Below are 24,700 nucleotides of genomic sequence, written 5' to 3' on the forward strand. Positions count from 1 at the left end.
CCCTCCTCCTCATTTTAGCCCTTTCCTCTGGAAGGCAAGGATCAGAGAGGGAAGATGCCATAGTGGAAAGAATCCTCAATCTGAAGTTTTGCATGTGGGCAGGTTCCAGGCCCTGCTGGCTTTTCTCGAGTGTAAAGTGGGTGCATAGGTGAGCCTTTGATATGTTGTGGGTGGGGTGGGGGTGGCCCAGGTCCCTCAAGGTGGCCTCTTTCAACATTGCTGTTCTGTGTACCAGTGAGGTCTGTATTCCTATCCCAGATTACCCCCCAAAAGAAGATAATCATCCACAGGTAGCAGGTGGCTGGGTGGTGGTGGGGAAAAGAGCACACGTGAAGTCAGATACCAGCCTTAGGATCAACTTTATTCTGTATTTTGTCTTCAGCAGAGAGAAGAAAGCAAAGAAGCTGGAGAGCAGACCAGCCTGCACCACGCAGATACGAATCACATCTCTAACGAAGGTACATGGCAGAAATTAAGGGACCAAAACAGACCAGCTGCGAAGCACAAACGTCAGCTAGGACCCCAAACACCCCCATCTTGACTTTCCTTATTGGCTGTTTGGATTTAATCATTTACACACTTACATTTATTTCATTTTTAAAAAGCACAACCAACACTCCAATGTCCAATCATCTGCTGTTGTTTTCTAGGATGCAGACATAAAATTGCCCAATTTTTGATTTTTGTAATACCACCAATCTCTTCTCCACACCCACAGTGGCAGTGGTGGTGATCAATACAATGTCCATCAGAATTCCATTTGTTTTGAGGCTCAGGTGACAGGCTGTCACTGAAAGATGGACAGAGGCATCCTTAGCTGTTCCACACCCAGGGCTGGTGAATTTTTGCCCCGAGGGAGCTGAAGTAGGCTTCTGCGATTTCCCCTTACAACCACACCATTCATACAGTTGAGACCTTCTATTAGACTGCTGAGAACAATGCAGAGTCACAGAGGTTGGTGAAATACAGAGAGAACGGTCTTCAGAGACACAGAGCAAGTCCTGGAACACCGAAGAAGCCAGAAGGCAAGAACAGGGTGCACACAGAGGTACCCACAGGTGAGGTCACCACAGCATGGGCTGGCATGGGGCTCTCATCTGCCGGCCGTCTTCTTGACCCCAGATGGCATTATGAGCAGCTACTTGGCCTTGCCGGGGGGTAAGCACGTCTCCTGGACTTGCTGTGCGCACACCTCTACACATTTTGTCTGGGAAAGCTCCTGGCATGGCTCTACACCCTGAAGTGGGCACTGGTCTTGGCATGGAGGTGGGCATGGATCTAGGCCTTGCTGTGGACAGTTTTCTTGTTTTAGCTCCTGGCACTGAGGAAGACACACCTCCTGAACTTGCACCGGGAACTTCTCCTGGCAGGGGTCCTGGCATGGGGGGAGGCACACCTCCTCAGCCTTCGTCTGGCACGGCTCTTGGGTCTTTTGAAGACACGGAGGAGGCACACATGGCTGCTGGCACTGCTGCTCGTGAAAGGACATCCTTAGGTGATTGTGGAACCTGAAACAAACACAAGATTTGAAATGATCTGTATTAATGGTACCTGGCTGGGAACTGGGGGGTGAAGGCTTGGTAGAAGGGAATGGGGAGTGAGTGGTTATGAGCCCTAAGAACTCATTTCTCTGCTGCTTTGTATCCCTTTCTCTTTTCTATCCCTATTTCAGCTCCTCTGACCCCCATCGCCTACGTGGGGATAGTCCCATAGCTTTCGTCTGGATAGCCATACCCCAGTCCTACCCCAAGCCCAGTCCCTCCACAAATGTTTTCTTTCTCTTCTGTTTGACTCACCTTTTTGAAAATCAGCTGCAAGAGACTAGATGCACAGGATGGCTGGAGAGGCTCAAGAAACGGCAGACCACTTCCAGTGCAATGGAGCAAGAGAACAGCGTCCCGGAGGCAGAGCAGCAAAAGAGAGAGGGCGCAGGTGTCCCCACTTACCCGATCTTCAACAAGAACAGCACAGGATGCAGATTGCAGAGCCCAGCAAGGTAGGGACTTTTATACAGTGCTTGGTCCAGCCTCCTCCAGCGCTGAGTGGCCACGTGGGCTGAGGTCCTAATTGTGGAGTCACCATAACGAGCTTCCTCTGAAATTGCCCATGGTTTGAGTCACTGCTTGGGATAATCAGCCTCCGTTTTGGCCCCTGGGTCCTCACCAGACCTAAGCAGGGAGGGGCTCCTCTCAGATCCCTCTTATTAGAGGCAGCAATAAAAGAATGTTCGTAAAATGTTATCTCAGTCTGGTAAACTCGGATTGGGTTTCTTGTCTGCCCAAGCTGGTTCAGGATGTGGTGAGAGATAAAATCCACCTTGCTCATCTGTTCTTCACCCCTGGGAAGACTTTATGCCTAAGGCCTGGGGTCTGTCAAGGGTGTGAACGGCCTGTTTCGGACATTTCCACCGGATGCCTCTTCAGTGAGCCTGGGAAGTCACACTTTCAGACCCAAGGAAGATGGTTTGTCCTGTGGTCCCAAGTAAAGGACCTATACCTTCCTGGAGAGAGCGATTTCCCTGCACAGACCTCTTGAGGGGAATTAAGGTCATGTGTTACCCTTGGGTCATGCAGTAAGGTGGGGAAGAGAAGAGGGAAAGGTCAGGCAATCTCCGTCTTCTTGACCTGGATTTATGACACTTCTAAAAGTGGAGTTACTCACAGAGTTTTCATAATAACCAAGACAGCAGGGTGGAACAAGATCGGTCTGTCTCCTTGCCTTCTGGAAAACCTTTTTTTCCAACTCAGGCCAATAAAAGCCAGGGGATGAAAGGAAAAGTTTCAAAGAGAACGCACCCAGTTTTTTGTACCTCCACGTTAGTCTCTGTGTGGCTGTCACCTCCACCTTGTGTGACCCTCCTGTCTATCCCTGGTGAAATCTGGAGCATTCGTTAAGGCTCCACTCAAGTCTGCCACCTTCCAAGACCCTTTCCTGATTATTTTAAACCAGAAATGAATCAGCCTTTTTCTGACCACCCATAGTTTCTATTACTTACGTGGTTTATGTGACATTTACTGTTGTTATTAGGAATTGCAAGTATTTATGTGCAAGATCTTATGACTTTCCTGGGCTGTAGCTCCCTAGAGGGTAGGGGTTGTTCCACAGATACTGTAAGTGGAAGATAAGTAGTAATTGATGGAGTCAATGAAGAAGTAAATGTGGGAGACAATGGGAGTAGGGGAAGATCTTATGTCATGGAAAATGGGAAAAGGTTTATTGTGAAAGAAACCCCTAGGCCATCAAGTGATAGCTTTTTATTTGTTTGCTAAATTTCACCAAACTGAAGGGTCTTTAAAGATGATGACAGCTCCTTTAACTTGAAGAGGTACGTTTAGGTCATTTCCTAAGAGAGGTATCTGGCTAAAAATCAGACATTCCTTCAAAGGTTTATATGGTTTTGGGATGTTTCATCCCTAAAACGTTTTTTAAAGGTGAGCTGGGGGAGACAGGTGCCATTCTGGCCTTTAGGACTGGTGCACGGAGGATCGAGGTAGCACCAGCATGGACCCCCGTGTGCTGGTAGGAGGCAGATGCCTGGAGGGAGGCCCTGGGGAGTCGTGCTGCTGTTCCTGGGCTCGTGGTCTCCTGGAGGCTGGACGGGGAGAGGGGCTGCTTGGGATGAGGGAGGGATTTGGAAGACCTGTGGGTGTGTCTGAAGGGACAGGGTTGTTTGAGGATCAGGTGTGGGAGGGGGTCTCTCCTCCTCCTTGTCCTTCTCTTTTTTCATCTCCTCCTTCCATGCCTCCTGTCCTTCTTTATTTCTGCCATCTTTTCTGTGGATGTTGTCCAAGAGACAAGGCACCTTTCTGGAGTCCTAGGACTCAGGGGCTTCTCCACCATTGGGCTTTTTCATTCATTCTTTCAGGCATTTGTAGTCCTTCTTTCAAGGGGCTCATAGTCTCATTGAAAAGATGGACAGAGGTAAGCCCCCACGCCCCAGAAGAAGGTCCTTTCCTTAGTCTTGGGTGGAAGGTCCCGGAAGGCTCCTCTAGGAGGAGATTTCTGTGCTAGGTTTTACTGGGCGGTTAAAAGGCACCTAGGCTAAGAGGTTGGGCAAGGGCATTCCAGGCAGCCTGGAGGAAAGAATCTTTGTTTGGAGCCTGCTGAGATGAGGGGAGAGCCTGAGGCTGACTCAGGAAAGGGGGTGGGTGAGAGACTGGGGGAGCAGACCTGCTTGGTTGAGATTTCTAGAGGTTTTCTGCAACAGGATACATGAGATGACCTTGCTCGTGTCACTTATCTTTCTGTGTCTTTGGTTGAACCTAAGGAGAAGGAGACCAAACAGGGACGTGCAGGTCATGTTCTCATGGAAGGTGGTGGGTGGAGGTGGTGACTGCAGTTCAGAGGAGCCCAGGGTTCAACTTGTCCCAAAGGACTCTGTGCCTGATGTTGAGCTGATTACATGAGATGGATCCACTGTGATCACGAAGGCCTTCAGCGAGAAAGGGGCGGAAGAGTCAGTGTCAGAGTGGTGCGGGTGAGAAAGATTTGCCCGGGCCCTGCTGGTCCCGAACATGGAAGGAGACCAGGTAGCAGGAATGTGGGCCACCTTCAGCAGATGTAAAAGGCAGGGAAACATTCTCCCATCGAGCCTCCAGAAGGAAATATGACCCTGTTGGCATTTTGACTTTAGCTCAGGGAGGCCTGTGTCAGACTTCTGACTTCCAGAACTGTAAGATGATAAATTTCTGTTGTTTTAAGCTACTAAAATTATGAAAACTTGTTACAGTGCCAGTAGAAAAGTAATACATCCCCCGTTGTCCGGAGCTCTTGGGAACTCCGGAGGACAGACTGTCAAACGCAGAAGCACAATTCCAGCTTAGCGCCCCTTCGGTTATACCTATATGCCCACTTGTCTTGTCAGCCCCTCAAGAAGACTAGCTTGTGGCAATGATGGAAAAGAATCGGGCTCAGAGTCCCATTGACTGAGGGTTGTTACATAGCGTATGTAATATTGGATAAGCTACTTAGCCTCTCAGAGCCACAATTCTCCCTTGTTGAGAAGAGATAACACAATCCCACAGATTTTGTTACCAAGTCCAAGCTTGTGCCACTCGCTGCACGACATGCCAATGAGTCATTAGACAAGGTTATTGGGAAAGGAAAGTGGTTTTATTCCAAAAGCCAGCAGACTGGTGACACTCGTCCTTGGTTAGTTGACTCCAGTCATTTCGCTGACCTGGGTCTGGCCATGATGGTCCCATGATTCCTTAACAATCCAGGTGTCATTTTTGTACAAACTTTATGTCCTCGGGGAAGGCGAGTCTTTTGGGTAAGGGGCTGGTTGCATCAACCTTAAGTCATGAGCAAAATTCCTTTTGATGATTAACAAACCTATGTGCTGGGCTGCAGGGCTGAGAAGAAGCTTTTTGACCCAAAGGTTATGAAGGCAGAGCTGCCCAGCCTTTCACTCTGGTACAATTTCTTGTGAGGAGCAGAGAACATTTGTGCCAACACTTATGGCTGTCCAGCTATGCTCAGCCTGTTAGTGCAGCTGGAATCTGCTCAGGACCCAGCTCCTTCTGGAGGCGTTCCCGGGGTACCCAGTTCCTGTTCCAGCTCCTTTGCACTGCTCCCCACCCCCCGACTCCCCGACACACACTCGGTCTTCGAGCCATAGTTTTCTGCCCATGTGACGCAGTAGACAACACATACGCAGGATGTGTGACCTCAGTCAAGTCCCTGACCTTCCCTGGCCTCACCTTCGCCATCTCTAAAATACGAAAGTTAGACAAGGAATCCGTCAGGTCCATTCCAGCTTTGACGTTCTGTGATACTATAAATGTGATCATGAATGATTAGCCTGCGTATCTTTATGACTTTGTCAACATGCGGATGCCTGTGTATGTGGGGGGCTCTTATCCTTGAGGAGGTCGTACTCCGCGCATAAGAAGGCCCAGTCTTCATCTTCCACGGACGGTAGTCGGCTCAGCCCGAATGACCTGAGGTGACCTATTTTTGCCTAGATACAGAGTGAGGGTATCTGCGGTCTGAGCTCTCACAAGTCAACCTTAGTGGCCCGGTATGTGGGGCTCTAGCTTGGGCAGCTTTGGGGAGATTGTCTCATCCTACATCTTAAGATGAGGAGACTAAGTAGTTTCTCTAACCATCCCCAGCCCTCCAGTGAAATTGGGGCTAATCTGATTTAATGCCACCTGAGATTTAAGATTTTAGATTTCTGCGGCTGTCATTATTGGGAGCAGGGTGTGATTCCACAGGGTCAGCAGAAGAGAGCCAGGTGTGTGCAGAATACTGCTTTTTTTCCCATTCCCATGAAATAACTATACCCTTTGTTCAGATCATAAAAGTTTCCGGACTCCTCCGATTCATTCGGCTGGTCCCGTCAGCATGTGACAGGGCGAGGGCCGATAAAGCTGGATGGTGCACAATGTGGCTCATCCTATTTTCTGGGGAGTAGGGGCCCTGGAGAGCTCGTGGGTCCCTGGGGGAGAGTCCACCCCTCCTCTCACTTCCCTTCCTCCAGTGTCACTCACCTGGGGAGTCTGAATCAGAGGTGGTGGGAGGGGCTGTGGGCCACAAGCCACAGGGCCCAGAGGGGACATGAGAGGCCACCTGATTCCACCTCCTTGTTTTAGCCCAGCACGTGCTTTAAACAGGAGGCACAGAAAGGCACAGAATTATTTATTGGCTGCATTGTTCTTAGATGAGGAAACTGAGATGCCAAAGCACTGAGGGCCTTGTTCAAGGTCGTGTGGGGAGCTTGTGTCTGGACTAGGCAATGGTCTATGTAAAAGCATTTAGGAGACCACTGCACTGGTGATTCTTTATAAACCTCAAAGAGGCAAAAAGACACAGACTAGTCAGCGGTTCTGAATAGTTTTGGGTGATGAGGAAATATGCATATGTACACACTTTACCCTCCAGGGCTCCACAGCCCCCAGGTTGAAGACCACAGACAAGGGGAATGGAGAGAAATGATGTTCCCAAACTGTTCAGATTTGATGTTCGTTTTTGACCCTTTTTCTTTGGAGTCTGGATCCTGACTTATCTTGGCCTGAATTAGGGTTAGAAACCCTAAACCCTTCCCCCAGCTAAGTCACTGTGACATTGGTTAAGCTGTTTCCCAGTCTGGAGCTTGGTTTTCTCACCTGGACAGAGGCCTATTAAATGCCACATCCGGCTGTCACACGCAGTGAAGCACAAGTCCCCTTCTGACTCCAGCTGTGATTCGTGGTCTCCCAGGGCCCAGCTCGGGAATGGGGTGGAGGAGAGGGCCCCCCAAATCTACTTGCCTTCCTTTCCTATAAGCTCCTCCCCGCCCCAGCCCCCTTCAAGTCTACAGCCTCACGCAGCACAGGTAAGCAGCTCCTGCTACAGTAGGTGATGGGGGTGTCGCCAGGTGCTGGGGTGGAGGTGCTACCAGCTGCTAGGAGGGGGTGCCGCCAGGCGCTGGAATGGGGGTGCTGCCAGCTGCTGGGGTGGGGATGCTGCCAGCTGCTAGGATGGGGTGCTACCAGCTGCTGGGGTGGGGTTGCTGCAAGCTGCTGGGTTGGGGACACTGCCAGCTGCTGGGGTAGGGGTGCCACCAGGTGCTGCACTAGGTTTGCATCTTGGCTTCCTAAGCTCAGTCTCCCATGCCAGGGGCTTTGTATCATCACCTCTCCGCACCATGGTAAGACTTTCCTTCTCATTCTTCAGGAGAAGAAACAGACCTCTTCTCCCCATGGGTTGGAGCAATTTGCCCGTCCAGCACAGAGCTCACTTGGAATCGTCTGTGTGGTGACAAGCCCCCTCCCTTTACCTGCCTTCCCAGGTGAGAACTCTGCTCCCAGACTGGCTGTGCTTCCCAGATGGGGCCGAGGCAGAGCTGGGGCCACCTGGATCTTACAGCCTAAGGGGAACCTGACCACCGCCATGGAAGCCTTTCTCTCAGCCCCAGGCCACCCATACTTAGCCCGTTGCCCTCTCCTCATCTCTGAATTCTGGGAATGACACCGTATGGTGAGGGCAAGGAGCACAGTGCTTCCAGAGCTGCTCAGGGTTCACTCGCTTATTGTTGTCGAATGTCTACTGTGCATGCCAGGTGGTCTCTATTCACAAAGAGCTTACAGTCCAGTGTGAACAGATGACCTGAATACGGCATGGTAAGTGTTCCAGGAGAGAGAGCACGGGAGCTCAGAGATCCCAGAAGGGGCAGCTAGCCAGGCAGCAGGGGGAAGCGTCGTGGAGCGTTGGATCCGGGGATGAGGACCTACCCAAGCAGAAGATTCAGAGGAGGACTCGGTGGAAGGGGGAGAAGGAGGGAGGGGATCGAGTGTCAAGCCAGTTACAAAGGCCAGGAACTCGCTGCTGTGTGCCTGGGGAGGCCACTAGTTACCTGTCTCTGGGAGCAAAGTTCTAGAAGGTGGTAGAGAAGAGGGGAGAGGAAGCTACAGCAGGAGGCGGGGGCAGATCCTGAAGAACTCCTCCTGAAGAGTTCTGTGTGACTGGTTAAGTGATTTGAGCGATTACCTGGGCAAAGAGGAACCTTTTACGGGTTTTAAGCAAGAGAGTGACATATTTAGATTTGTGTTTTTGCAGGACTGCCTTGGCTGGCTTCCGCTGGAGGACAGAGGAAGGTGAGCCCAGAGCTTCGGAAGCCAGTTAGGAGGTTCTGGGCGGTGTAGGTGAGCAGCGATGAGGGCGTTTCCGTGGAAACAGCCTTGACCCCTCCACCTGAGCAGAATTTCCTTGGAGCCTGGGAGAGAGCACAGAGCTCTAGAGGTGAGACCTCTGAGGATTCATGTATCTGGAAGACAGGGGCAGCTGAAAACACCCTAGCATGCATTTTACCATGAGTCTGTACCTTAGAATCTTCATGTGTTTGGCGAGTGTCTTAACTGTATTCACCCCATCTGTTCAGTGCTGAGCACCCACCGCTGTGGCATATGGTTTGTCATGATCCGTAACGCCTCCCAGGACGTGCCTGGGCTCGTGTCCCTGGCTGGAATATTTGGTCATGTGGAAGCAGGAGAGGAAAATAGGACTGGTTTGGTAACTGGTTAGCTCCTGCCATCCCCCCAGTTGCCATTCACCTGTGTGTGTGGAGGGTGATGCATGAAAATGATCCGTGAGGTTCCATCCAGCTTCAGAGCTTCACAGCAAGTCATCCCTGCGATTCTGGGCCAGCCCTTCCACAGCACGGGCCACTGCACAACCAGTCGCCCCCAGCTGGCCTGGTTTGGGAGGACTTAGAAATCTTTTTTCAAGGCTGGCTGTATTCTGCCTGATTTTCAAGACAGCATGATGCAGGGGGGTCTGTGGCAGATTCTCTCCTTGTTGCCGTCCTAATGGACCCTCAGACCTGCTTGCCCATGAAAGGAGAGGGCTTGGTCCTGTCCCATCACGTTATCTGTGAGTCATCAAGCTTGGCCCTGCACAGATTCTTGTGGTGCCACCCTTTAGCTGCTGCTTATTTATTTATACAACCCTCCGCCATGTGGGGCGGCGCCCTGGCGGCCGCTGCAGGGCTGAGGTGTAATTACGGCATTCTGCAGGGAGGTGGCACACTTATCACATTCCGGCCATCTTCCCTGGAAGTGCCTTTGATCCAGCTTTTTGCTGGGAAAGTAGCTATTAAAAGATCTCTATCTTTGGCTTCATTTACATGGGAGAAAAGAGAAGTAAATTGGCAAACGGGTCGTTGCATATTTTCAGAGCTGGCCTCCACCCAGTTTGTGCCAGAGTCCTCACGGTCCGGAAGAGCACCAGCCCCCAACCCACACTGCCTGGAGCCCTTGGGAGGCCTGGGAGGGACATCCTACACCTCAAAGGAAGGCACGCTACATGGGGTGCATGCTCAGGTGTAGAAAGATGTTCTTCTGTCTCCATTTTTTTGTTGTTGTTCATTGAGCAAATGAAAGGACTTTGGGGGTCTCTGAAGTATTCATGATTTTATTATTTGTGATTACAAATAAAATGAAAGCCTATTAATGAAAATCTAGAGACCAGTGAAAATAAAACGACTCCACTGGTTACCCATAACTTTATTGTCTTAAAATAACTAGAATGTTGACAAATATCCTTCCATTATTATTATCATTATCACTGTCATCATTATTAGTCATAGAGTTCTTGGTTAAACATAGTTGTTTTATGTTATACATACAATTGGGGCCTTGCTTTTTTTCCCCTTCAATACATTTGAATCATTTGCATAATGTTCCATCAAGTAATAGGTACAAGTTTATTTAATCAAATCTCTATTAGATATTTAAATTGTTTCTAAGTCACACTGTGATAATCAGCTTTCTGTAGCTTTTTTTTTTTCCATTTTGGAATTATTTTTCTTTGCATAGACTCCAACACGTGGAACAATAGCGTCAACAAAAGGGTTGAATCATTTTATACTTTTGATATGCATTTCCATACTCCTCAAGTTCTTTTCTAAAGGAGTTTTGTCTATTTACAATTTCACCCTCAGGGGCACCCTCTTCAGCGCTGGGATTCTGGGATGATTACTTACAAGCAATCATAAACTAGATGATGGACGGTGTCCCGTGATGGTTCCGTTCTGCCTCCTCCTTCTCCTCCGTCTTCCCTCCCTCCCCTGTGGTTTCCAGTGAGGTGGAAGAGCTCCCCCATTTCAGCAGTTGACCACAGGACCCTGACACCTAAACGAGGCCTCCGAGGTTCCCAGCGTCCAGGCAGCGCCTCTATGCATGGCCCTAGAGTGCGGGGCTCTGGGCCTCCTCATGTCAGGGAAAGTGACTAGTAGTTTTCACATCTGGAAAATAAGGGAGCCACACCCTGAAAGTCTGCTTCTGCATCTTGGTCTGATGAGGGTCCTACGTGTCTTTGGGGTACACTTTGGACTCTGAAACTACCCTTTGTTGTCCTGAACTACCTTCCAAACTCATAAGGGTGGAAAGCTGTTCATCATGACCCCATGGAGGGCCACCCCCAATCTGGCTTCCATCATTACCTCTCACTGCGACAGCAGAGACTCCTAAAGCTCCTTCCACCTGAATGCTGGGAGCTGTGATGATGAGCTGGTTTGATCTGTGTGGCAATGCTTTTTATCAGCGTGGTCACAGGGGTGGGCTCATGCCTTCCTAGGCAATCAGGTCTCTGTCCTGGAAACAATGGGAGCGCCTCATGCCTAATGCATCAACAAGCTGGGTCTGCATCTGGCCAAGGACATTTCCACATGGAGGGGGTCCAGGAGACCCACCCGGAGGAGGAGTGGAGACTGAAGAGATGAGGGAGATTGAATGGTGGCGGTGAGTCCATGCTCCTGTGCTCTGATGTCCAGATTCCTACGCTTCTCTTATTCTGTGCCCCCTTTCCATCCTAATATCCTTCTGGGCAACATGAACTGATAACTTCCCTTTTGTGAGTTAAGTTGGTTTGAGATGGACTCTCTCTAGCTACTTTTAAATAATCCCACTGACCTCACAGCTGTGGAGGCTTTTCCTGTTCATTCCTAATGGAGGGCCTCCTAGGTTTATCTTTTTCTATTTTTTTTTTGTACTTAAGGTTTTCTTTGGAAATTATATAGATTCACCGAAGGTTGCAAAAAATAAAGATCCCACATACTCTTCTACTCTTTCCTGCAATTCTGTCAATGGTAACGTGCCACAGAACTATAGTTTGGTATCAAGGCCAGCCAACTGACAGTGTAATTTACTCCTTTTTAATTTTTTTTAAAGAATGTCTAGCCATGCCTATGGTGTAAGGTGGAACGTAACTGTTGCGCCCAGGAGACCTACAGCCTGATGAGGAAGAGAAGCACAAGGCAATTAAGTTCAGGTGTGATGAGTCACCCCTGGGCAGATGCGGGGTGCTCCCCTCACGAGTGCTCACTATCTCCCAGTAAACCAGGCACTTGGCGTTTGTTAACTCCTTCAACCTCACAGCAACCTTGTAGAAACAGTACTATTAGCAACATCATCCTTTTTACAGCCAGAAGGAAAGTAAAGTTCAGAGAAGTCAAGCAATTGTTTAAGGTCACACAGTTAGAAAGCAGAGCTAGAATTTAAACCCGTGCTGTCTGTTTCAGAGTGTTTTTTTCTCAACATCCTCCTCCTCTTTTCTGGAGTGCCTTATTCCTCCCCCATGCCCACCCTGCCTGGGGGAAGCCACTTCACTGGCCTGGGTTTATGGCTCTCTCAGCCTGCACTCCCACTGAGACGTCGTTCCGTGGGTGCCCCCCTTGGAGGACGCCATGTCCCGCTGTGCAGCAGGTGGGGAGGCTGGCTTCAAAGCTCATGGATGGTGGAGGGCCTAAGTCCTAGCCTCACTCCCCAGAGATTGCTTCTTGGTGGTTTAGGGTTGGAAACAACAGACCAAAAACTTCCAAAAAACCAGGAGGAAGTCTTGCACAGCAGAGGAACACATTTACTTGTCAGTTCATGGCTTCAGGTCTCAGCCCCGAGGTGCTGAGCATGGTGGAGATGTTGGAGGTGGAGGGCTGGGTGGCATCCTCAGTGCCTCACTCTTGGGGAGGGGAGGGTGGTGGGCATTTTGGGGGACAGGGCTTGGGTCCCGTCTTGGGAGGACAGGCAGCTGGGCATGGACTTGGGGGGCATGATGGAGGACACGGCGGGCGGCACAGAGAGGGGGACGGGGGGCACTTCAGTGGTGGTGGGCACTTTTCTCGTGGGCATTTTTCAGAGCACCGTTGCAGCAGCTTCCTTAAATAGCTGGGTGGGCATTTGGCCTCACACTTCTGTTCACACGTGGGATCACTGTTCTTGGGCTCATCCTTGGGTTCACTGGGTTTATTTTTGTCATCACTCGACATTCTTTTTGATTTTCTGAGCCCTGCCAAGAAATACAGGACAGGTTGTATGTGGGGACCACACTGCCAGGTGGGAGAAGATCAGGCCACCTTCCCACTCACACCTCCTGCCCATCCTCCTTCTTAAGAAACCTTTCTCGGGATGTATTCAGGCTCTAGACCAAAGTCTCATTTGAAGACTGTCCTCTTGTAGGAGACTGGGAACAGCATTTCTTGGTCTGTCTACCCTCAGTCTTTCTTTTCACTTACTCTTCTCATCCCATATCAGGGGTTCTTAACCTAGGGTCCTGGGGCCACCCTCCTCACCATAAGAACTGTATTTAGCCACGTATTTATCAATATAGTTGGTATCTTCTATAACTCCATGTATTTTATTGAATTCATTGTAAAATATTATTCTGAAGCATCCATAAGTTTGATCAGACTGCTATAGGGATCCATGGAACAATGAAGGTTTTAAAGAACTCTAGTAAGACCACCATCTCATCCTTCTGGAGATTGAATGGGAGGGCACATTGGTGGGCTTAGGGACCCAGGACACTTTTTTTTCAATCCTGTGTCCTGCCTAAGCCCTCAAAACCTTGAGAATTGTTTTCTTCACTTGGGGATGGGGATGGGAAGGTAGTTGAATCCCATCCGTGGCTGGGCTCTTACGGACAGCTCTAGGATTCCTCCGCCCAGTGATTAGGGAAGAAGTCAGGGGGATATGAACTGGGAAATTCTAATTTCTCTAGATATATGATTGTTGGAGCCGTAAAATATGATTTTGAGGAGGAATTCCATTTCCCCTCTGTTGAGTTTTGCCCTGAGCGAGGTCTTCCTCTACGGACAGTTTAGCCCTTCTAGACAGAGACAGGGATTTTCAGTCCCTGACAATACTTGCAAATTGGATTTAATTGGCACACCTTTGACTCTTTAACACTATAAAAATAAAATTTCATCTAATTTAGTTTTAAAATCAGAATGGTTCTCTGGAGAGACAGATCATTAAATTGAACTCCAAAACCGTTAAGAATCTCTCTTTCAAATGAGGCATAGCCCCTTTCTTGCTACCGAAGATGAGAGGAAACCTTCACCCAGACGTAGCCATCATCTCAGGCCTGCTCAGCGTCTGGGGCGCCGTGGGTCGCTCCGGGAGAGGGGGTGCGAAAGGAGGGTGTTTCCAGTTGTCCAAACACAACTTACCCCTTTGTGGTGGTAATGAACTTGACCGTCAAGGGAGGTGGATGGTATAGCTGTACTCAGGAAGGCTGCTTTTCCACTAGCCCCTCTGCCCAGTTCTGAAGAAGCCAGGGCTTGGGGGGCTGGTGGCAGGAGAGCTCCGCTTGTGACGTCATCACTGCATCATAAAGGAGCGATTGTTGTGTGGCTCCAGAACTCCCAGCTCAGCTCAAGCTCTGGGACAGGAGAATAGACAACAGGGGGTCACTTCCTTTGTTGCTCTCTCTCCTCTCTGGGTGCCTCAAAATTCATGCTGGTGAGATCAGGCAGTGGTGAGGGCTTCTGAGCTAAGGACGGGGAGGCTCCCTGCTGCTGGGACCCGAGGAGCTCTGTTTACACATGGTCTCTCTTTTCTCTTCTTAACTCCCCAAGTTTTTTTTTTTGGCTATTGAAAATGTTCCTTCTTTTCCTTCTTCCTTCCTTCCCTCCCTTCCTCCTTCTCCTTCCTTCCTTCTTTTTTCTTTCCTTTCCTCTTTCTTTTTTTTGATATATATATATATATTGAAGTATAGTTGATACAATATTCTGTTAATTTCAAATATACAACAGTGATTCGACAGTTATCTACATTATTAAATACTCATCACAGCTAGTGTAGTTACTATCAGTCAACACAGAAAAGTGTTGCAGAACTATTGACTATATTCTGTATGCTGTACTTTAATCCCCATGACTAATTTGTATTATGACTGAGGTTTTGTGCCTCTTTATACCCTTCACCCATTTCACCCCGGATCCTGTCTTAAAGTAGAGAGGTTTGCCTCTGAGAAGGTTCCTTCCTTGCCTTTTCCAAGACCTGGCCAGAGGGTCTTTGTGGTCAGACTAGGGGTGCTGGGTGTGGAGGTAGGTGTGGGAGAGGCAAGTGGGGCTCAGACACATAGTGCCTTCAATGCAGGTCCAGAAAGTTCATCTTGGCAATTATTCACTGATGAACCCCAGTGACTTTTGGTTAAAATTAGGATATGATCATGTCTAAGGTGTTAAAAGATATTTCTGACAGCAAAGTGTGGGGAGGATTGAGGGATGGAGTCGTGGCACAAAAGTTGAACTAGCCTGTTTCAAAGAAATTGTAAAAATCTCCAAGTCTGAAGGAAGGCAATGTACCTGGTAGAAGGAGGAAGGGAGGGGCGCGTCGCTCGAGAGGAAAAGCTATGGGATTTGGTTAGTGGAAAATTGAGAAGAAAATGAGGAAAGACGACTCCCAAGTGTTATCGTTAATGCTTTGAGGAACCAAAAGAAGTGGGTCTGAGTCAAGAATGTTGATTTTGGTTGCATTAGAGTACCATGTACGGTTGCTGGAAATGTGGCTCTGGCCCTTGTCCCACTGGGCTGACCTGAGACCGTGAGTTCATTTCAATCCAACATGTCTTGACTGAGTGGATAAGAAGGAGCTGGTCCAGAGAGAGGATTGGGGAAGAGAAGAAAAAACGTTCTGGGGAGGATAGGGTTTATTTGGTATTCACAGTGGACAAAGAATGCCATACACAATTTAAACCCAAATGAACCTAAATGACAGGGGAAGATGGGCCAGAATGTAACCCTCTGCCACTGGGATCATTGGTATTAGATCCATTATCTACTCCTTTTCTTTCCTCCATAATTTTGCTCATGAGCTCTTCAAAGCTGTTGAGAAGCCGTTCCAACATCCGTCTGAGGAGCTCCACCTGCTGTTGGCCTCTGGACAGAAGCTAGCAATCTGTACACGGAGGAGGCTCTCATTTGTGACTGATTTCAAAAAGGGTAGTGATTTCTATTGGCTATTGTTATCGTCCTCTCTTTCCTTCTTTCCCTCTCTTATTCCCCGCTAAAGAAATTTCCACTGAATGAAAGCCTATCACTCACTGGACTTTCACCAGGACATTTGTTTGTATCTTTTCAGTCTTCAAATACCCTTCTTTGAAGGTGAAGACACATGTAGCATCCCAGCTACCAGCCTCGCCTTGGGCTCAGGGTTTGGCTGACAGCTGACTGGCAGCAGGACACAACCGAGGTGAAATACCAAATAGGCTTCTTGAGTGGCTGGGTCTCAGAAGGAGACAGGCTGGAAGAGGAAATGAGTGCGTGTCAAAGCCCCAGGGTTAAGATCAAGGACCCCGGAGTCAGAACCCTGGGTTCAAATCCTGCCTTCATTCCTAATCTACCAAATGACCCCTGGTAATTGACTTAACCCCTCTGATTCTCAATCCCCTCATCTATACAATGTGATAATAATAGCACCTGTTTTAGGATAATATGTAACTTATCCTGAGTGCTTATAACATATCAGGCACATTTGCGAGTGCAAAACCTGCACTCATCGGTCACATTGCCTCACTCATAGCGTGTTGTGAAGACTTAGGAGATTCTACATATCCAGAAAACGTGGCTGTTGCCAGCCTCCTGCCTCCCACTCAACCCCATGCTACCAGGACCGGCCAGTTCTGTGTCCTAAATCCCCTGCTCCCGACCCAGAGCTGCCGTGAGCATCTCTCTCAAGCTGGGCCCACCCCGCCACCCCAAGTCACTGCTGCTGTTTCACCGAGGTCGTGATTGTCTCGGGTCTCCCACAGTGCTCCGGCCCTAATTCATACTCCACAGCACTGTCACAGCAAATTTTACAAAGCAAAAGTCTAATTTGATCATCAAATTTAAGATGAGACCCAAGGTTGGGTCTACAAGATTCCTTCAGCTCAGTCTTTGACTTTTACCAGAGATTCTGGGGCCAAACTGCTTGCTTTTCTCAAAATGTGCTGAGCTTTTTGGACCTCAGCTTTTTCTCTGCCAGTCATATCCTCCCTCCGCCCTCCCCCAACCTTGAACTCCAAGGAATTCATGGCCAGGGCACAATTTATCTGCCCCTGCTCCCCCACCCCCGGGCGGTTATGTGCCTGAGTCAAGGTCATTCTGAGATTTTATCCCTGTATTTTGTAGTTTGTTATTTCTCAATTTCTCTTTCTCACTTGAAGAAAACACGGGCCCTGCAGACCTCCCTGGCTCCCCAGTGGCTGTAGTCAAGACAGGCCATCTCTGAACATCTCCAGTGCCCTCTCAATGCTCAATGCCCTCACCTGTTCTGCTGAGGGGCAATAATGGCTGTGTATATGTCTGTCCCCTGCCTCACACAGGGCCCTGCTCCAGACCTTGATTATGCTTCTTCGCATCGTTGGTGCTGGTCCAGGGCCTGATATATAACAGATGCTCAAGGAAGGTTTGGGGAAATGAATGAATGGATATACGAGATAAAATCTAGCAGGAAAGTGAAGAATAAAATGAGCTACATGTCGGAGGAGGGAGATCCGACTTCCAGCAGGTAGAGGTTTAATGAGATCTGTTTCCAAGGATCAGCTTCTATCATCTGTATCCCTGTATTAGCTCAGAGAGCCCAGGAGGCAGATACCTTTGGGCCTTACAGGCTGGAAATCCTAGACCACCCAGGTTTGTCCGGGGTCCAGAACCCATCTGATCCAGGGTCCCGAGGCAGAGATGGACTCACACATTGGCTCCAGCCTTGGGTCTTAGTCTTCTTTTGTCTGGAGTTAGTGTCTCCTGTGCCCTGAGCCTGTCCCCTCCCTTCCCCAACACACACACAAATCGCTGCCTGGTGAGACCTTCAGGAGTGACAGGAAGTCAGGATAGGGCGGACTTGGAAAGGCGGGCGTGGGGGCTGTGAGGCAGGAGGTACGCAGGGGTCATGCTCTTTGGCTTGGCCCCAGCTCCCTCTGCTGGGACCCATGCTCTCCTCAGGGCTCTCCCCAGGGCTGCCCAACCGGCTTCCATTTCCGGTGTGCTCCTGGGACCCTATCACCTTCCCAGCTCCCTTCCCTGGGGAGGAGACTGGGGTCTCACGGGGACAGGTGTTTTAATGGAGAGAGCAGAGGCGAAGAGAAAGCCGTCAGTGTGTTTGGAGTGCCTTCTGCAGGCCATCTCTGTGCCTGTAAGAAGAGACTGGGACCTGCTTCCTTGCTCAATGAGGGACTGCAAAGTCAGGGACTTCTGGGGGAATTTTCAGATGATTTAAGGCAGTTCTTGGTAACTTCCAAACCAGCTTTGCTGTACAAGGTCATTGCATTTGTCAGTCTCCTGGGCAAAAGCAGAGAACTGTTTTCCTAATGACCCTCCACCACCAGGGGGCCGCGTGGGTGGGGACAGCATTGGCTGGGAGAGGACTGTGGGGGAACCAGCTCAAATCTGGCTCCAGAGGTGACCCTGAGGGCACTTTCCTCTAATTCCTAGTGTTTCCTAGGAAGGATCTGGGAGGAGTCACTTAACCATCTATGGAAAACCAGCGGATTGTGAATGTTTTGCTTTGGAGCTCAGGAGAGTTGGAATTTTGTGTGGTTGTAGGGGTATGGGGTGCTCAAGAGTGGGGGGTGGGGGAAGGAGGCGCATAAAGGGAGCCTCAAGTCTGGGGTGGTTCAGAGGCTGCCCTGTCTGCTTCGGTGACGCTGCCCTTGGGGACCACTTGGCTCAGGGACCTGCACAGGAGACTTTCCTTTGCTGCTGCTGTGAGAGGACCTCTCTCTCCAATCTCAGGAAACCCTGCGAGAAAAAGGAGTCCTTCATTTGTAGGCCGAAGATTCACAGTTCAATAATATCCACAGGGAAGGTTGGGCCCAAAAATCCCAGGGGAGGGGAGTGGCACCCCATCCCTCCTGTGACTACCTTTTTTCCACTGGATTTCTCTACAATCACAGGAACCACCACAGCTGCTAAAAATCCAGGTCAGAATGAGGATCCTGTGCTTGCCTCCTGGAGGCACTTATCATTATGTTTGTCCTGTTGGGTCTACTTTTTTATGTAGGACCCCTTACAGTAAGAGGAAAATTATCATTCTGGAATGACTGAAGTTGAGAGAGGTGGAGATGGGGCAGAATCAGGAAATTGGGCCCTGTAAAAAATGCTTAAAAGAGTAAAAAAGACTAGGGATGGTTAACCTGAAGAAGAGAATATTTAGGATGGCAAGAAAGTATTTATAGAATGTGTATTAGTTTTCTACTGCTGCTTAATAAATTACACAAGCTCAGCAGCTTAGACAGCATATACTTACTATCTCTTGGTTTCCACAGGTTTGTGGTCTGGGCACAGCTTAGCTGTGTCCTCTGCTCAGGGTCTTGCAAGACTACAGTCAAGGTGGTGGCTTTTGTGGCCCTTAAGAGCTTGGGGTCCTCTTCCAAGCTCACTTGGTTGTTCACAGCATTGAATTTCTTCCAGTTGTTGGACTGAAGTCCTCAGCCCCTAAAGGCCACCCACTGTTCCCTGCCACTGGGCCCTCTGAACAGGTGCTTCACATCATTGCCCTGCTGAGTTTATCAGCCCCTCAGGCTGGGACTGGTAAATCATCTGGGGGGAGGTGTGGAAAGACCTGGTTTGCATGTCGCATTCACTGCTTTTCAAGGTGTAAGTCTGCCCCCTGTGGGCAATTTCAAGTGATCAGTGGTTTTAACAACTGGCTTTGAAAATTTCTGAATATTTAACAGTCAGCTCTCTTGATTATCATGTCCAGCACATCACTGGGCCTAGTCCAGGGGCTCCAGGGCTGATGAACGGAGCACCCTTCACACCCCCTCTGCTGCCCAGTCTTCCCATCTAATGTCTCCTTCAGGAATTTTATGCAGAAGTTTCTTTTAGCTTCCTATTTGCTATAAGAGATCACCACAAACTTAGTGGCTTAAAAAGATATGCTTTTATTGTCTGACAGTTTAGAGGTCAGAAGTCTAAAACGAAGGTGTTGGCAGGACTTGTTCCTTCTGGAACTTTCAGGGGAGAATCTGCTTCTTTGGCTCTTCTAGCTTCTAGAGGCCACCCGAATTCGTCATCTATGGCTTCTTGTTCGCGCCACTCCAACCTCTTGCCCCCATCCGCACACCTCTCAGTGGTCACTCTGAGCCCCCTGCCTCTCTTGTGACGACCCACGTGAGTACAATGGGCCCTAGATAATCCAGGATAATCCCCCCAACTCCAGATACTTAATCGCACCCACGAAATTCCTTTTACCACATAAGGTAACATCCACAAATTCCAGGGATTAGGGTCTGGACATCTTTGGGGGCTATTTTTGAGCCTATCTCAAGGTTATTATATCATCTCCAACACATCACTTGGAGTTCTAATGGCTGTTATATGTCTCCATTACAAAGTTTTGTGCCTTCTATCTACATCTCTCTAAAAATGTAGTAAGAAACAGAACTGGTAACATAAGCATCCTCATTGTGGGCACTCGCTCCTCAAAGCTTCTGGAGGAGTTTTAGAATCATGGTGTCTTTTCTTCTAGCCAGTCTTTGTATTAGAATGTACTCCTAAACATCTGAGGCAGGGAGGGGTGGGGCTTGGTCATTCAACTACAAATACACATAACTGTACACAGAGGAGGAGTTCATATGCTGTTTTAAATCTCTTCTGTTCTTTGAGCGTTGTAGCTGAAGTGTGGTAAAATAGTCTAAATACAATTCAAAGGAAATATTTACTCTCTGTTCTCCTTAGGGCCCTGCAGACCCGACGTCTCCTCAGCTGACCAGTGTATCTGTCCCCAGCGTGCCTCACCTTCTCTGCCTGCTGTGTCTTTCCTCTGGGAAGGAAGCTGAGGGGCTGAGGGGGGCAGTTCGTTTAGGGGGCTGGTCAGTCAGGTTTGGAGACTGGGGGAGAGGCTCTCAGGGGGAAGGCGTTTCCATTTCCCTGTGTCCTGTTTCCTTGGATAAACCATTAGACCTTTTCCTATAACTCCTGCCATTCCCCAGCCCACCCATCTACATCCACAATGGCCTGGGGCATTAACTGAGGAAAAGTCAAGATTCCTGTGATAATATTTTTAATGGATCAAACACAGATCATTTGATCACAAGTTCAAATGATCAAAATTGGATCAAATGATGCCAGCAGGACTGGGGGAGGGGCTGCAGAGCCAGCAGGCAGGCCTGGGAAGGGTCTAAGAAGCAATAAGAGAAGGGGTGAGTTGAGGAGTAGGGAAGGCTGGTGGCTGCAACATCTTTTCTGTGGCATGGAGTTGAAGAGAGTGGCTTCTCATGTGAATTTTAAGTTCTTTTAGGCGAATTCTGTTTTCCTTTATGAAACCTGAAGCAAAGCTAATGTTTTCTTTCTTACGTGTGATTCTTCTGCAGTCCCCAGAGGTAGAGGTTGTCAGGGAGAGACTGACAGCACTGCGGGTGGAGGCGGTGCCGGTGGAAGATGGGCCTTGCTGTGCCGGCTATCCGTGATGGAAGCTCGGGAAGCCCATGACCGTGGGGCTCCATGGAGCTCCTGAGAGCGTGTCACTTCCGGCCAACTTCTGCTGTCTCTTTGGGGTGGATGGGAGACGCTGGTGGACTGACTGTGGAGGTTTCCTGATTTATCTTGAGTCTTATGGGGTTGCATGTGGGTCTGTGTTATTGGATGAAAATAGAGTCTATGGTGAGAGGGAAGAGAATCCAGTTGCCTTATGACCAGGTCAGGGAGGGTGGCTTCAGAGCTGTCACTTCTGCTTTGTCAGGTACTCCTGCTGGCACCGGGGATGCTGCACAGGGGGGCACTTCTGCTGGCTGGGAGGTGGGGGGTAAGGCTCAGGGATCTGGGGAGGGGAAGGGACAGGGACTGGGGTAGGGAAGGGGACAGGGATCTGGGAAGGGGAGGGGACAGGGATCTGGGGAGGGAAGGGCACAGGGATCTGGGGAGGGGAGGGGACAGGGGCTGGGGGAGGGCAGGGCTCAGGGACTGGGGTAGGGAAGGGCATAGGGTTCTGGGGAGGGGAGGGGACAGGGACTGGAGAAGGGCAGGGGACAGGGACTGGGGTAGGGAAGGGGACAGGGATCTGGGGAGGGGAGGGGACAGGGACTGGGGTAGGGAAGGGGACAGGGATCTGGGGAGGGGAGGGGACAGGGACTGGGGTAGGGAAGGGGACAGGGATCTGGGGAGGGGAGGGGACAGGGGCTGGGGGAGGGCAGGGCTCAGGGACTGGGGTAGGGAAGGGCTCAGGAATCTGGGGAGGGAAGGGGACAGGAATCTGGGGAGGGGAGGGGACAGGGGCTGGGGGAGGGCAGGGCTCAGGGACTGGGGTAGGGAAGGGCATAGGGTTCTGGGGAGGGGAGGGGACAGGGACTGGGGAAGGGCAGGGGACAGGGTCTGGGGTAGGCAAGGGCACAGGGATCTGGGGAGGGGAGGGGACAGGGACTGGGGTAGGGAAGGGCACAGGGATCTGGGGAGGGGAGGGGACAGGGATCTGGGGAGGGAGCTGGGAGGGGATTTTGCATTGTTGCAGCTGCTGATAGGACATCTTTCTTGGCTGAAGAGAATCTATAATAAATAAAAGACACTTTATTGGTTTTTTTTGTATCTTTTTGTTGGTGGCGCCTTCTCAGTTAAACCCTCACAGCCTTGCCATCACCCTCAGGGACAGCCTTCCCCCCAGACTTTCTGTCACCACGGAAACACTTCAGGGCCCTAAGGGTGTTTTCTGTGACCAGCACCTCTCTCCACCCCGAGTGACTCCTGGCCTGGGCACTCCCTGGGCTCCGCAGGCTGTGGAGTGCCCAGTTCAGGGGAGGCAGCCAGCAGGTCCGGCCTCAAGTGCAGCCAAGGGTGTGCACGAGGATGGGGACTTAGTGGGGGGAGACTTGGCTGTGGACCCTGCCAGCCTCCTAGCTGTGTGAAGAGGATGCGGCCAGCTGCCCCTGCTCCTCCTCAGCCTTCCCCTTGAAGAGATGATGGTGACCACATCTTAAGACTGTCACAGGAATTAGAGAAATTTGATAGAGAGCCAGGTCCCCAGTGGGTGCTTCCTAGTCCAGAGGGAAAAGCCAAGGATGAAAAATTGAGGGTGAAAACCCAAATAGCATCACGGTATGCATGTGGGAGTGAAGGGTCCTGCTTGGCCTGGGGTGGAGAAGCCTGTCGGGAGGGGGCAGGAGAGCTTCCCATCAACCCCTGAAAGGCCGCCCCGCCTGAAAGGTGTGTGTGTGAGAGATTTCAGCAGAGATATTGTAACAAGCCATATTAGCCGTGAGCAAGAACATCCTCCGTGGGGCTGATGGCAGAGGACGCCCCCCTTCCTGATCCACCCTCCTCAGTGACGGTCAGGCATCTGAGCACCTGAGCCTCTCAGCCTCATTCTGCTGAGGGGGGCTGCTCTCTGGCTCTCCAGGGCTCCTCCCAGTCGGGTGGTCTCTGACCTCAGACAAGGTCAAGGGTCTGCCTCAGCACAGGCATGTCTCCTGCTCCCATCCCCTCTGTGGCCAGCCCCTGCCCCTTCCCTGTTGCTGCATTCCCCACATGCCCCTGTACTCAGCTCGTCTGGAACGATCTGTGAGGGGGTATTATGAACCTCCTCTGCCGCCCCCACCACTTCACTGTCCAAATCAGCAAGCTGTAATCAAGAGCCATCGTGCAACTAAACACCCCAAATCTTGGAATGTGGGAACATTAACAAACCATCTTAGCTGTTGTTTTTTTAATTTAATGGTCCTACCCAAGCCCATTTTCTTGTTCAGCAGCCTGTCATTTCAGACAAACTAAGGCAGATGAAAAAGCACTGCAGTAAGAATGGGGAGGGACATCCCCTGTCCAGTTTGTCCTGACTTTCCTCATATTCCCTCTGGGACTTTAAATAAGTCACTTACCATGTCTAGCATGCATTTTTCTCATCTGACATATGTTACAGTGAATGGTCTCCAAATTTCTCAAAAGGAAATCCTTCTAAAAGTTCCATTCATGAGATGCATGTGCATCTATCCACTAACTCACCCACCTTTATCAATACTGACCCCTCTGGTTCCCACCAAACCCTCAGAGGAACCAGGGTCAAGGTCCACATTTGGCCTCCCCGGTCTGCAGCCCCAAGGGGGCCTGGGCAGACATGAGACTCTCCCCAGGTGGCTGAGCCATTTCACTCACCTGCCTCTCCAAGTACACCCGTCCTAGGAGGATGGACCCAAGTGAACTGAGGAGGCCCTGGCTCTGGTCCTTTTATTGCAGATTCAGTCCCACCTGGGAGAGGAGCTGAGACTCCCCCCAACTTCCTGGTTCCAGGCGTAGCTTTCTGATTCTTTCAAACACTTGTCAGGAAGAAGGATTTCTATACGGAAAAGCCTGCTGTGACACTACCTGGTGAGCAATGACATTCCTCTTTCGCAAGAACAGCTCAGGATGAGACACATGTTCCATGGGTGTTGTCAGCCCATGGCTATCCCCTCAAGCTCCACTGGAGTGGTTTGCTTAAGCGTGGAAACCGAGGGTGAAGGGTCCTCATGGAGGTGGGCTCCAGGGTGCCGGGCTCTCTCATCCAACTTCTCTCAACCCTCCCTTCCCCTGTGCTGCCGCTTCTGGGTCCTCAATAAGGTTCTTTTTAAGTAGTGAGCCAAACACCTGCCTCTCCACCTTGTATTTTTGAGCAGGTGTATTAGAGAAACAGAACAAATAGGATGGATGTGTGTTTGTGTGTATGTATGTATATATATATATATATATATATATATATATATAAGTTGGCTCATGAGATTGGAGAAGTTTGGCAACTCCAAAATCTGTGGAAGAGGAGGGTAGTCTGGAGACCCAGGGAAGAGTTGTACTTCAAGTTCAAAGGCAGTCTGCTGACACAATTCCTTTGGGGGAAGTGAGTATGTTTTCTATTTAGGCCTTCAACTGACAGGATAAAGCCCACCCACATTTTGGAGGGTGATCTGTTATACTCAGTTAATCCAAGCTAAAAAATACCTTCCTAGAAACATCTAGAATGATGTTTGATTGAATATCTGGGTACTGTGAACCAGCCAA

General features: G+C 49.9%; 2 protein-coding genes and 1 long non-coding RNA gene across 3 annotated transcripts; all 3 read right to left on the minus strand.

The window, feature by feature from the left end:
- Window positions 1–342: 342 nt before the first annotated feature.
- Window positions 343–1,965, minus strand: PRR9 (proline rich 9). The gene is made up of 2 exons (XM_017644190.3): window positions 1,797–1,965; window positions 343–1,508 (listed from the first exon to the last, which is right to left on the minus strand). Exon 2 carries the CDS (start codon window positions 1,487–1,489, stop codon window positions 1,139–1,141), a length of 351 nt encoding a protein of 116 aa, XP_017499679.1. The 5' UTR covers window positions 1,490–1,508; window positions 1,797–1,965; the 3' UTR covers window positions 343–1,138.
- Window positions 1,966–12,306: 10,341 nt separating this feature from the next.
- LELP1 (late cornified envelope like proline rich 1) lies at window positions 12,307–14,050 on the minus strand. Its single transcript, XM_017644189.3, has 2 exons — window positions 13,928–14,050; window positions 12,307–12,765 (listed from the first exon to the last, which is right to left on the minus strand). Exon 2 carries the CDS (start codon window positions 12,743–12,745, stop codon window positions 12,434–12,436), a length of 312 nt encoding a protein of 103 aa, XP_017499678.1. The 5' UTR covers window positions 12,746–12,765; window positions 13,928–14,050; the 3' UTR covers window positions 12,307–12,433.
- Window positions 14,051–20,730: 6,680 nt separating this feature from the next.
- LOC140846108 (uncharacterized) lies at window positions 20,731–24,005 on the minus strand. The gene is made up of 2 exons (XR_012125006.1): window positions 23,822–24,005; window positions 20,731–22,225 (listed from the first exon to the last, which is right to left on the minus strand). It is a non-coding gene; the product is annotated as an uncharacterized lncRNA (long non-coding RNA).
- Between the last annotated feature and the right edge of the window lie 695 nt (window positions 24,006–24,700).

This window comes from Manis javanica, chromosome 14, assembly GCF_040802235.1.
Source record: "Manis javanica isolate MJ-LG chromosome 14, MJ_LKY, whole genome shotgun sequence".
Classification (NCBI taxonomy): domain Eukaryota; kingdom Metazoa; phylum Chordata; class Mammalia; order Pholidota; family Manidae; genus Manis; species Manis javanica.

Bases quoted from the DNA above. Each gene is read 5' to 3' on its own strand.
- LELP1 (XM_017644189.3), bottom strand. From the start codon at position 12,745: ATGTCGAGTGATGACAAAAATAAACCCAGTGAACCCAAGGATGAGCCC.
- PRR9 (XM_017644190.3), bottom strand. From the start codon at position 1,489: ATGTCCTTTCACGAGCAGCAGTGCCAGCAGCCATGTGTGCCTCCTCCG.